Genomic DNA, 13259 nt, shown 5'->3' with positions numbered 1-13259 from the left:
AGGATGGAGTACTTCACAATCAAAAGCAAGACATGTCGTGGTAGCTGGGTGTTATTGCTGAACCTTTCAAGGTTGTTTACTGTACTGTTCCTAGCCAAAAATAATTCAATATTACCGGAATATGATGTGGGAAATCGGAAATAGAAGATTGCAAGTCGAAATATTGTCAGCTAATATAAGTAGATAATAATAAGTTCGATTTTGTTTTTGAATAGCACAAGGCGCCACTCATAAAATATTTCCCACTCATATATTTGTATACAAGTACCTGATTCCTTATTGAAATCTTCCACAAGGCTCAACACTAATTCCACATTGTGTTGGTTGTTAAGTATCCAATATTCGCAATCCCTTTCATCTAGATTATTATCTTCGCATTGTGCAGCGGCTGTTGCTACATTTTCATCAAATCTTTGCTTTACAAGTGATCGAATTATCCTTTTTTTCAGATCGAGTTTTGTTTCACACCCTAATGAAATAATGTACTGAATAAGCCTGAAGCAGAAAGGAATTGAACAAAAAGATTCACCATCCGTAGAATTTTCTTGTATGTCATGGTCATCAATATTTTCCACAACTTCAGTAGCCTCCTCTATGAGATCTTGCAAGAGATTCTCGACATCATCTCTGGCTAAGTCCGAAAGAAGGCAGAACACCTGTCGTATATAAGCTAAATATAGCAATAAAAATACTTGCAAATTAGCAAACTCTAAACATGTGTCTATCATCATCATTGGTTTATTAGCAATTTTTATCAGTTCAATACACTACAAAAAATGCGATACAATGAAGAGACAGGAAGATGTCGAAGTGACTTGGATTTTTCTATGGAATCAGACACCCACCTTGGCCTAGGCGATGTAAAAAGGAAGCATGCACACTGAATTAAAGTAAAGAAGACAGTATATAAAAAGAAAGCGACAAGAATAGGGCGGCATGTCATGGGAAGCGAGATCGATAGGTCAGTCGTGGTCCGGTAATCTTGAGGATGGACTGTATTTATTTAATAGTAATTGCTTGTATTTCGGCTTGAATGTGGACATGCTAATCGACTGTCGGATGGCCGGCGGGATACTTACTGTTCCACACATCAGGTCCGGCATATTTTATAGAGCGATGATCTTTTCGGTCGACCATATTCTATTTGGACGACGTGGACGCGCGTGTGTTGTACTTGTGCGTTTTTGATTCCGAGGTAAAGAAGTCATTGAAATATTCGGGGCAATGACCGCAGTGGAACTGATACATAAACTTGGCGATTTCTAGTATTACCGTGATTTTCCATGTATAATGCGCAAAATTTTCACGATTTTTTGCCCTAAAATCGGGGGGTGCGTATTATACATGGGAACAACAGGCTTGAAAAAATCTCCCTCGATAAAATACTTGAAATCACACCTATCTTCATTCTTCATGTTTGTTTCCAATCGCGCATCACTTTCAGCCATCGCGCGTAGTAATTAGTGGGAAGCGTGTATCCAATTAACGAGAGTCATGTGCAGAAGCACGCAATCTCCTGCTGAGTTGGTTTGCCGTTTGTACGTGAGCGAAATTAGGTCACTAATAGACACTCGTGCGTGGCAATTCTCGCCAATTCATCGCGTCAACGACAGGCCCGAACAATCGCATAGGCTATTTATACGTACACAAGAGGCCATGTGCGCAAGATACAATCGCTTGCGTAATCAGTCGCATCTCCAACAGACCTGTTGCGCATGACATAACCGCTAACCTAGGCGCAATCGCATCTATAATAGGCATCGTGCGCAAGATGCCAGTTCGTTGGCCTAAACTAACTCGCTGCCGGCCTTGCAGGCTTTGGCTGCTATCTACTATCGTTTAGAGACAATACCGTTAATTGTATAATGATTAGCAATCGCATCTGTAAAAGGTCTCCTCGTGCTCAAGATGTCGTGTCGCCAGCCTGAACTATCGCGCCGCCCGCCTCGCAGGCTTTGGCTGCTATCTACTATCGTATAAAGACAATCCCACTAATTGTATAATGATTAGCGATCGTTGTGTAATGATTGTTCAAGAGTGAGATCGCAAAACAGAATGACATCGTATACGAAATCGGAACTATTCATGTACTGAAATGCAGGGTGCGTACTATACATGGGTACAGGCTTTTCCCCAGAATTTACATGCTATTTTAGGGGTGCGTATTATACACGGGGGCGTACTATACTTGGAAAATTACGGTAACCCAAAAATCCAATATCAGTCGGGCTATAGAATATACGAAAGATTATTTGCTGCTATCTTTGCGCTCAAATGTCCTGCAGCGATAAAGTGCCGTAAAATCCCATTGGAAGGCAGATATGTCAGTTGTAGATGTCCCTGGCATTAACATGATAACAGAAGGGGAAGTTGAATTGATGGATGAACTTTACCAGAATTGCAAAAAGGACAGATATATGAAGGTTAAATTTGTAGCAAAGAATTCCTTTGTATTGTAAATTTTTTCTATATTTGGACCAGTGTCGAAAATTGAAGTTAGTTTGTGCGGGACATTTTTTTTTCGATTTGAACAAAATGATTTGATTTTATTAATTTATACCAAAATATTCATTAATTCCTGCTACAGGCAATTTTTTTTCAAGTCATAACCCTAATGTACATATCATAAACATGATAGGAAATAAAGTTCAACTGTACTTACAGTAAAAGACTACCACAACTAACCAACAACAACACCATTGAGTTTTGATGATGTCTTAGTTTTGTGCTATATGCATCACTGGGAAAGTAATAATAGGGGAAAAATTTGTATACAATGATTTATTATTAAGATTGCAATTGCACGCGAGAACAAACTTTTGTCTGGTCCCCTGCTTAAAGTTCACCCAAAGTATACTCAACACAAGTGTAGGAAAATCATGTGTACACAGCAGAATTCATATATCTTTGCAAAGTTCGCAATCCAAGCAGCCCAATATGTTCAAAATCTTTAGTGCAAAAAGGTTTTCAATTAATATTGGTAATCAATCTGCAGCCATCATAGATTCATTCACATTGCTAATTTGAACTGTTTTGAAAGTTATGTATATGGAAATTAAGTATATATTTGAAATTAGTGAAATTAGGAATGGCTTTCGTCAAAAAATACTGAATACATAAAAAATGTCTGAACTAGATGTTTGATGTTTCCCTTAAAAATCAATTTCCACAAATAAGATGATGAAAGATGACTCACTTGGTCTGTGAATTCAGATTTCGCCAGTTTTTCGCACAGATAACCGATCTGCATTATACTGTAGTCATTGAGATGGTAATGCTTCAAACGCATAGCCTGAATGTACTCATTCCAACTAAGAGATTATGAGTGGATGAAGTGTTTACTCATGGAGAATTTCAAAGTGGCCTACCTCTGTAGTGCTTTATTAAGCACCGTTATCAGTTCCTCCAGACCTCTTTGATTACAAGAAGAGCTGATTTGGTGAGCATTGTTAAAGCTGAGACATACGACGAATTCCTTGCCTTTACATCTAAAACGATACATCATTTCGATATGAGGGTCTGATTACATGAATCCGTGGAATTTGTATGATCTGATGCTCGTTAATGATTGAAACCATTCCACAATCCCCACATAAGAAGTTTGAGAAAATGCAATAATTTTAGGTATTTGCATGAATGTTGAGCATGGTTAAGGCATTTCTCCGCCTGGGGGTCTGATCCGAACCGCGATGCAATTATGACCGGCCTGTGACAAGCTGCTTTGAATTTACAACATAAAACTTACTTTTTAATGTTGATGCGTGGACCTATAAACTGAGCCAGAAATGTCTTTACTGTGAAGCCGGTATATTTATTAGGATTGTCCATAATTTGGAAAATCTCAGAAATGACGCGCATCCATGTCACATTCTATAGAATATTGATGAAAAAACGTCAATGAGCATGAATTAAGATCACAGGAAAGTCGTTAGGATTTGTCTAAATGCGTTTCAAAGTAGCTGCTGCACAGTGGGCGTGCCAGCGACCATAGGATGGCGAGAAGACTAGTAATCACGATATCGCGGCTCTTGATTGGTTAATCAGGGATGCAGCTTGCTGATTATGGGCTTCTACGCGTTCGAGTAGTTGGTGGTGATTCAACAATAAAATGTGACACCTTTTCATTGAATGTTTTAGTTTTGAAAGTAGGTTACGATAGGTTTAGAGCACTGGTCGCCAACTCGAAACGGGTCGCGGGCCACTTTTCAAATTTCGTTGCGGCCGCGGGCCGCATGATTTCAATATCGATATTAACCAGGCAACCAAATTTTAAAACTCCACATCAGTACAACGCCGTGCTACCTAATATAGGCGATGGGCATAGTGACAAGGGTTACCACACGTCCTCTTTTAAGAGGATTTGCCCTCTTTTTTGACATTTTTGAAAGTGTCTTCGGAGGACGCCCTTTTTTGACAATTTTGTTCATATTTATAGTAAAAAACTGTATTTTAGGCGCTGAGCGAGAAAGACCGAGTTCGTGTATCATCTAAAAACAGTACATTGAACGCTCTTGTATTCAACATTTCATGCTGGTGACGTCATATTTTGTGTTACGATTGTTGATATACGCTGTTCTTTCGAATTCTCTACTAGTTGCTGACGATTACCCCTGACGAGTGTCAGCCGAAAATATTCGGGTTCATTTCAATATGAATATACTATTCAACCTTTTTTTTAGTCAGCCGACCACAAAGTGGGAAAAATTTACCATTTTTAGAGAATTTTCCTCCAGGTTTGCAAGAAAATGCTGAAAAAGTGTCCTCTTTTCAGATTTCCAAGATATGGTAACCCTAATAGTGACCCAAAATAAGTAGTATTTTATTAAAGAAATACAAATACAACAACCAATCATTATCCTCAATTTCATTTTATTTTGAACTCTAAGCTGTGTACGATACCTATAAACACTTTTCAGCGACTAAGGAATTGATATTGGGTCTAACGAGATACGTTACTAGCACAATGACCATCTCCATGTGAAGCTTAATCTTATGTGGAAGCCCTAAAGCCAGTAGTTCTCAAAATTTTTAGACGTACCCCCTTTTATGATACTGAAAAATTTCGCTCCCCCTTATCGTCATATCACAAAATGCTACCAGAATGCTAGCAATCCCAACGGATGGTTTGATGGCATGGAAGTTTATGACTGTTGATGAGAGAATTCTATAATATGAAATATGGACTATACACAAAATCTGAATTTGATGTAAATCGTGCTGAGCACGAAAATTTTTTCAGTTGACCACAGCTCCACGCCCTTCAGATGCTATCACGCCCCCACAAGAGAGCGCGCCCCCCGGTTTAAGAACCACTGCCCTATGCCGTTTTCGATGCGTCTCGGTTTGGCAGTGTTTGGGCCATTGCACGTCAAGGCAATATATGCCCAGTCCATTCATATAAGCTGATTATTCTCCCTCGATGGAATGCTGTTGCCATTGCCAAAGCCATTTTAGCTGGTGACGAATAGTGATCCTGGGAACAGAAGAATAGCTTATTTTGAAACAACAACAACAGCAACATGTTGAAACTGTAGTCAATTTCATCATTTCAAAATGGTTTTCTTAGCTTTCTTCCGAAATCTCAAATCAAGTGGCGGGCCGCGTGTTGGTGACCCCTGGTTTAGAGCAACAATAGCCTACATTGCAGACATAGCAGAGGTGAAACAACTACCGTAATGATCGTGAACTTGTAGAACCAAGTATAAAACCGAGAAATATCTAGTCTGATTTGCTTGCGATTACGCCGAGTCCTCGTGCTTTTCTGGGTGCAGGTAAAGTATTAGTCATCACTGGGGCCATTTTTATATGACCTTAAAAATCAATAATATGACTTTATTTTTTTGGAAAATATGACTTTATATGAAATTCGTGTATTTTTACATGCGAGCAACGTCACTCACGGAACTAAAGAGTAAAACAAATGCAACATAAAAGTATTACACATGAATTTTTTATTTTAAACCCCTGTTGTAGTACAGTTTCATGTAGTGTGGAATGTTTAAGTCTTTGTAGTTACGATTTGGACATAAAAAGGACTTTAGTAAGGAAAATAAGCGCTCCTCATACGCTGATGTGGGTTGACGAAATATGACTATATATGACTTTAGAACTTTCTTAATATACCTCATAGGGATGCGGTATTTGCGGTAAAATTGATTTCACGACTTACTGATGCACAGAAAAAAATATGACTTTAATGACTTTAAATGACCCTAGTCATCACCAACATGGTACAGCAAACCATGTGAAATGAATGCTGGAAACTATCCTGTATGCTCGGAAGATTACACAGGGACCCACCACGTATAGCTTGCATTGGAACTCTGAAGAAGTGTATCTACCGCATCGATTTAATGCATTTTAGATCTAGTAACGTCCCGGCAGGTATTTCGAGAGTTGACTTTTTTTAGTCAACCAACGAAGCATTCAACAAAGTGTATAATTCTGGAGTCGAGTCGGAAAAATGACCTTGACCAACAAGAAAGTCGGGTAAAATATACCATGCTTTTTCGGATTTCACTCCAAGTATTGTAAGCAAAATATGGTAACCCTAAGCTATAAGCTACAAGCAAACTGCAGTTTTGCTGGTCCAACCAGCAGTCTATGCTTACCTTTAGATCTCTTTCTGTGGTGCAATTGAGGACTTTGACAGCACATAGATTCATTATGCTGTAGGAATCTGACAAGTGCCACGCATAAACGGCAGATTCAGCCCATCCTTAGAGCATTCAAGACTTTATATACCACAGATCAGACAAAGTAGTGTCATTGTTAAATATTGAGCTTTATATTTATATTCAGTGATGGTACTTCCTATCTGAAACTAGAAATTTGTACGCCACCTGCACAAGCGCCATTGCAACATTTCTTTGCGTGTTTGTGTGCTTTCCCTTGATGAAAACAAGGCATGCAGACTACAACTATTACCTTCGCAATAAGCCAAGTCCGTCATGTGTTAAACATTTTTGTGAAGCGGCTATCTTTGTTCGTCAAGTATTTCGTTACTCAACACATCATCATCTGCGGACAAACTACAGATTCAGTGCTGTTAGTAGACTCCTAGAACAGCTGATCAGCAAGCCGCCACCGTCGTAATCATTCAAGCATAGCCGTTAAGCCAATCAAGCACTTTGATTTTGTGATTACTAGTCTTCTCGCTGCTGTATGGTCGGTGGCACGCCCTCTCTACAACACCTAATTTCAAACGCATTTAGACAAATCTTAATGACATTCTTGTGAGCTTATTGCAGGCTCATTAACGTATTTTATCAACAATCTATAGAATGAGACATGGATATGCATAATTTTTGAGATTTTCCAAATTATGGACAACCTTAATATTTATGCACAGTGACTACGCGTAAGCCTGTCAATCATATGCCTAATCCGGATTCAATATACTCTAAAGCAGGGGTGGGCAAACTACGGCCCGCCACACCGTTCTGTGCGGCCCGCGAGAGTCTAAAGAAACTTTTTAAAAATATTGATAAAATCCGTACTAATAATCGAATTAATGCAGGGACTTCAATAAACTTTTTCTTAGTATATTTCACCATGATAATTCGAAGACAGTGGTTCTAAAACTGTGGTGCGCCCCCCTCCGCTGAAAAATTTTTTCGCGCTCCGCGCGATTCTCATTCACGTCATGATTATTGCTGTGTATTTAGTCTAAATTTCATATTGAAAAATTCTTGATCCACATTCGTAACCTTCCGTGCTATCTAACTATCTGTGAGGTTTGCTATAGCACCCTAGTTGCGTTTGGTGATATGACGATAAGGGTGGCTCGAAATTTTTCACCATCATAAGGGAGGGGGGGGGAGGTGTCTCAAAAAGTTTGAGAGCCACTGTTTTAAGGTAAATACTTCCTTACTTTACGTTTAATTTCTGGCGCGACAGCCCGATCTCAAGGCCCACGCAGTTTGAAAGGTTTCAACTATATACTAAACATCACAGAAATCCTAAACGAGATTGACGTAATTCGGATAACGAGTGGGATTTTATATTGGCCAATTCAGTTTTAATTATTTCAGTGATGTGCTTATAGAAACGATTTGCGTGTGTCTTAGGCAGATTCGTTCTCTGCATGCGTAGAATTGGGGTATTTATATTTTATCCACACATCGTAGATGCGTGTTTGAAGCTATAACATGGTTATGATGCTGTGAGTATTGTGTGTCCTGGAACTGAACCAAAAGTTGAATTAGTAAATCTATGAACATATCGCTGCTCATAGATTTAAATTTCAATCATGTTGGTTATTGTGTCTACGTGCCAAGGATATCATCAAACCATGTTTCTTACGTGTGTAGGAATATCATCAAAACAATTGTTTGTCTTAAATAGGAACATCAATTATATCTCCTGCCCACTATATGAATCTCAATTTTAATGCGGCCGAGCTCGAATGGTTTAGATGTTGAATGCGGCCCGCGAGCTCAAAAGTTTGCCCACCCCTGCTCTAAAGTCAATTAATTTATGTCACAAGCCACTGTGTCCGTATAGTATAATTCAAACCCTGTTTGTTGACATTATTTATACAAATTAAAAGGTCTGTGATTCAAGTTGTCAATAAATAGCATTGACTGAAATCAGTTACGACAGAAAACTTGCATCATGACTCCTGTTTTGCAAAAGCAGTGATAATCGAGAAACTTACACGACTGTGGTAGACCATATGTTGAAAAGCATGCAACCACAGTTCAACAAATTTATGTAGACTTCAGTCAAACTCGCCACAGCATTCATAACTTCATTAAATCTGGTCACATCGTGTTGTCCTTGTTCTGCATCACCCGCAATCAACATGAGTTTTGATTGAAGGTCTTTCAAATCAGCATAATTGTATTTTTTTTCATCTGCAATAAACAGATGTCATTGGCACAACAATTTTCATGTTGAAAATGGCAAGTACTCAACCTTTCTCAATTTTCAGTGACAATTTCAAGCATGTCTCTATAGTTGGCAATTCAACTTTCGGTTTAGATATTGTGTATACCCCCAAAGTATTGATGCTTTGAGCCAACTTCAGTGACCGAGTTCCTTCTGATCCATGTGACAAACTTATTTCCTTCAGTTTTTGAACTTGCATCCCAATATATGTCTACAGTTACACAAAATATAAAATTGTAGATTTCAGTCAAGATTTCGCATAGAATGGGGTTAAGTTATACCCAGCTTTGCAGAAGCTTGTTGCCAGCATCGGCATTCTTTTTCCCAGCATCAGCATTTTTTTTATCAGCATCAGCATTCTTTTTATCAGCATCAGCATTCTTTTTCATGGCATCAGCATTCTTTTTCACGGCATTCAGAGCCTCAACGACGTCTCTGAAGCTTGCTTCCTTTTTCAAATTGAAGATCAGCGGTGCAAAACCAGTTACCGCACTCAAGAAATACGAGATGCGATTGACTTCCTCTGGAGAATCTCCAGCCGATATCATTCCAAGATCGCAAAAGACTTTTACTTCGCCCAGATCTGGAAATGTGCGTCAATTAATACTCTAAACCAGTGAATCACACAGTGGGCGCCTTGCTTTGCATGATGAATAATGCAATAAAATAGGCAGTAAAGGAATGCTAAATCAATTCAGTCAATTAGCCTGAGGCTTTGGTCTATTTTAATGCTTTCCAATCATTTTTGTTTCGTGGACCCTTTGGGCTGATATTAGAAACAAATCCCTTCTTCCAAAGAAAAAAGCAGTCGGGTCACTATAAAGGGTCATATTTCAAGCACAATCACCTATTGACTACTCTGGGACAGAGATGCCTAAACTATTTTGAATTCGGACAGCATTACATTTTGATAAGATACCACTGGCCACTTCCATGTCAAATGATATATATCAATGGGTTAACTGTTGTCTGGAAAATAACGAATAAAAATAATCGGTCACCACTTTCCATAGTGACTATACTGCGATAAATTTGACATTTCATTTTCCAGATTTGATTTGCAAAAAAGGTAAACACTTTCACTAACGACCTCTCTGTAATGGATTTGACATGACTTTCGAGTATAGCAGCAATTCGGTCGAGAGGATTTCACGGACCCAATAAAACCGTCTCTTGAGCAGGAGTTTTAACACATCTGATATACCGTAATTTTCCGAATATAGTGAGCCCATATGTATAATACACACCCTTAAAATGGCGTGTAAATTCTCGGAAAAAGCCTGTACCCATGTATAGTACGCACCCTGCATTTGCAGTATGTCATTCTGTTTTGCGATGTCCCTGTTGAACAATCATAACATAACGATCGCTCATCATTATACACTTAACGGCATTGTGTCTCAACGATAGTAGATAGCAGCCAAAGTCTGCGAGGCCCGTGACGCGATAGTTCAGGCTAGCGACGATATCTTGCGCACGAGGACTATTATAGATGCGATTGCTCAGGCACCAAGCATGTTGGAGATGCGACTGTAGTGTTTAGGCCAGCGATTACATCTTGCACACATGGCGTGTTGTTTATGCAATTGTTCAGGCCTGTCGTTGACGCGATAAATTAGCGAGCATTGCCTCATGCGCGTGCAGCAATCCAATGACCTAATATCGCTCGCGCACAAATGGCAAACCAACTCAGTAGGATACCGCGCTCTGTTGTGCAGCGTAGATGCTAGTGTAGACGTTGTACCCATGCATAATACGCACCCCCGATTTTAGGCAGAAAAATCGAGAAAATTTTGCGCATTATGCATGGAAAATTACGATAGTTTCGATAAAAATCAGGGAGGAATTTGTATGAAAAGAGATTTTAAATAACTTTTAAACATACTTCTAGATAAAAATCACTAAAAAGACAAACTTATTTGGAAAGAAATAGTTTCATGCATTACAGTTCTGTGATAAATAGGGCTATTATTTTTTGACATTGCAAAAAAATCAAAATTCTGTCGAAATTGTAGAGTTGGGTCAAAAAATTGTCAAAATTGTTAAAAAGTCAAATTTTTTTACATACTGCATTTCGTTGGTGTCATACAGGATGCACTGTCTGTGAACCTACTATATGCCAATAGCCTTCTGATAACCTACAAGCATATTGCTGTTTAGAGATGTTTTGTTGGGGTATGTGGAAAAAATAAAAAGTTGCAGTAGTAACATCAATCAAGATGACTTCGTAAAGTTCACAAAATATTATAGTCTAGTAGAATTTGGTCTAAAAATGGGTCAACCTAGAAAAAATTCTTATAAAGACGTATTATATACTGTTGGAAAGATAATTTTACCAGCTTTTCAATTATAGGTTTTGTCACTTTTTTTACCTTGGGGAAAAAAGTTATGACCAAAAACGTGGCAAAGGGTAAAAATTCAAATTAGCGAAAATATTAAAATAAAAATATGAACTAATGAATTATCAACAGAAAAGCAGGATATAGATACAAAAATAATACATGAAAATAAAAATCGAATTATGTATCTGTTTCAGGGAGTAAGAGTGAGCAAGACAGAGGGATGAGGGGGGGGGGATGCAAGTAGAGCTATCGTTGTTCGTTACCAACTTCATTATGTTATTGGTTCCTTACTGTGGTCTGTTTCATTTGCCTTGCTTGTTTTTTTAGATAGTGCTTAGTCAAAAAGAAACAGCAATTTGTGTTAAGTGTAGAAACGGTTATCGAACTGGTGATTCATTGTGTCATTCGGGAGCTTATTTCTGAGTGATAGTACCACACACCCTTTAAACTAGGGTTGCATTTAAAACAAAAATCAATTAAAAACAAACTTGTTTGAAACAAGGCCCTAATTTAAAACATGTTTTTTATTGTTTTTTGTTTTTCAGCCATGACATCACGAATATTTAATTGTGACATCATAATGGATTGAAATTGACCATAGAAAATATAGGGTAAATGTAGCCCCTTTAACAAAATATCTGTACTCAACTGTTGAACCGACTATTTTGAGGGTTACACTTCCAACCATCCCATAACGATATACGTCGGCTAAATTTGGTAGTAATTGTCCGTGTGCTCATACAACATGTTTTTGGAAAGTATTTACACAATTATGGCATAATTTTATAACTTAAGAAAAAACAATTTTGTATTTCAAAACACCGTTTGTTTTAAATGCAACCCTACTTTGGACACTATAATTGGTTAATGGTCATGCTTTGAAACTGAATTGTGAAACGCTGATCGCAACTTTTCAGAATAATTAAGGAAATGCCGTAATTTATTGAGAAACCATGCGAGATCCAAGAAACGTTTGTGGTGGCTTTATCTAAAATTGGTATTTCATCACTGGCACATAATTTTTCTCGGAGAAATTGTATTTGACCTGTGGGGTTCAGATTGCCACAATAGAATAATTAGACACGAGTCACTTAGGCAGCTTGGATAATTAGACAGGCTTATATTAATTTCGAAGTTTCTGGTCGACATAAGGGCCATCCTTTTCGGCTAAGGTTTTATCGCATGCGATATATTGGCACACTTTTCAGAGTACCATATTAGCAAATATACTTAGTATGTTTTCGTGCATCGCGGCGTGGTAATGGTCGACGCCGAAATGCCTATTATATTATATAACTCATGCTTTTTTTCTGGGGGAAGGAAACTCAATAATCAAAAATTTGGCAACATGAAATCGCGACCAGCGCGAAAAAAAAATTGAAGAGTTGCATAAATTTTCGATAAGTGATGTATAAATAATTTATGTACATTCACCATTCTTTCGGGTCTCCTTCGAGATCGCGACCCCCAATTGGACGATTTGGGGTGCGGCAGTTACGGTCCTTGTAAGAGGTCAAAGTCCGGTCGCTGTTTTCTGGTTGTGATTTTACTATTGGAAATATTTTGCGCTTCAATCGCCTATGTATATATATTAATTGCATGTGGTATATTCGTAGTCAAATCAAGGCTGTTATAACAGCCATCGGGCAAGGGTTCATACCATGTGCTTTGAACCAGATGTACAATTGTACACGATCCGAATTCCCATCTGTGATTGTCAATATGGGAAAATAATTGTATTGGGTTTTGTTTTAGTGCTTTGTGTGACTAGTAAATCAACTGGGAATGTCATGGAGATATCTGCCCACATTTAATTTGGTACTCCACCCAGTTATTAATTTTAACGCGAATGTATTCCAAACAAAGCTCCCCTCCGCGACGATGTTGGCTGCCTATGATTTCATAAATGTAGTAGCCTTAACAGCCCCTAAAGCGCGGTAACTGAATATATTTTCGAATATTCTACCAATGGGTATTGTGTCATTATAAACATTTTGCGTTAGCCGAGGAGATACATGTTGCGAT

At 38.3% G+C, this 13259-nt stretch overlaps 1 protein-coding gene across 2 annotated transcripts in view; it reads right to left on the bottom strand.

Annotated features, from left to right (window-relative positions):
* The window catches only part of LOC145444331 (E3 ubiquitin-protein ligase rnf213-alpha-like), a 182860-nt gene that overhangs the window by 29041 nt on the left and 140560 nt on the right, over positions 1-13259 (bottom strand). For both annotated transcript variants that reach the window (XM_080322294.1, XM_080322295.1), the window contains 7 exons: positions 9174-9475; positions 8920-9103; positions 8660-8858; positions 3369-3488; positions 3197-3311; positions 530-656; positions 269-469 (listed from right to left, as the gene is read on the bottom strand). In XM_080322294.1, coding sequence (XP_080178420.1) covers positions 269-469; positions 530-656; positions 3197-3311; positions 3369-3488; positions 8660-8858; positions 8920-9103; positions 9174-9475 — 1248 coding nt within the window. The remainder of the gene's footprint in view (positions 1-268; positions 470-529; positions 657-3196; positions 3312-3368; positions 3489-8659; positions 8859-8919; positions 9104-9173; positions 9476-13259) is intronic.

Source organism: Botryllus schlosseri, chromosome 8, assembly GCF_051294905.1.
Source record: "Botryllus schlosseri isolate E-star chromosome 8, Bs_hap1, whole genome shotgun sequence".
Lineage (NCBI taxonomy): Eukaryota > Metazoa > Chordata > Ascidiacea > Stolidobranchia > Styelidae > Botryllus > Botryllus schlosseri.
The sequence above is the reverse complement of the archived record's forward strand: the minus strand, read 5'-3'. Positions and strand labels throughout refer to the sequence as shown.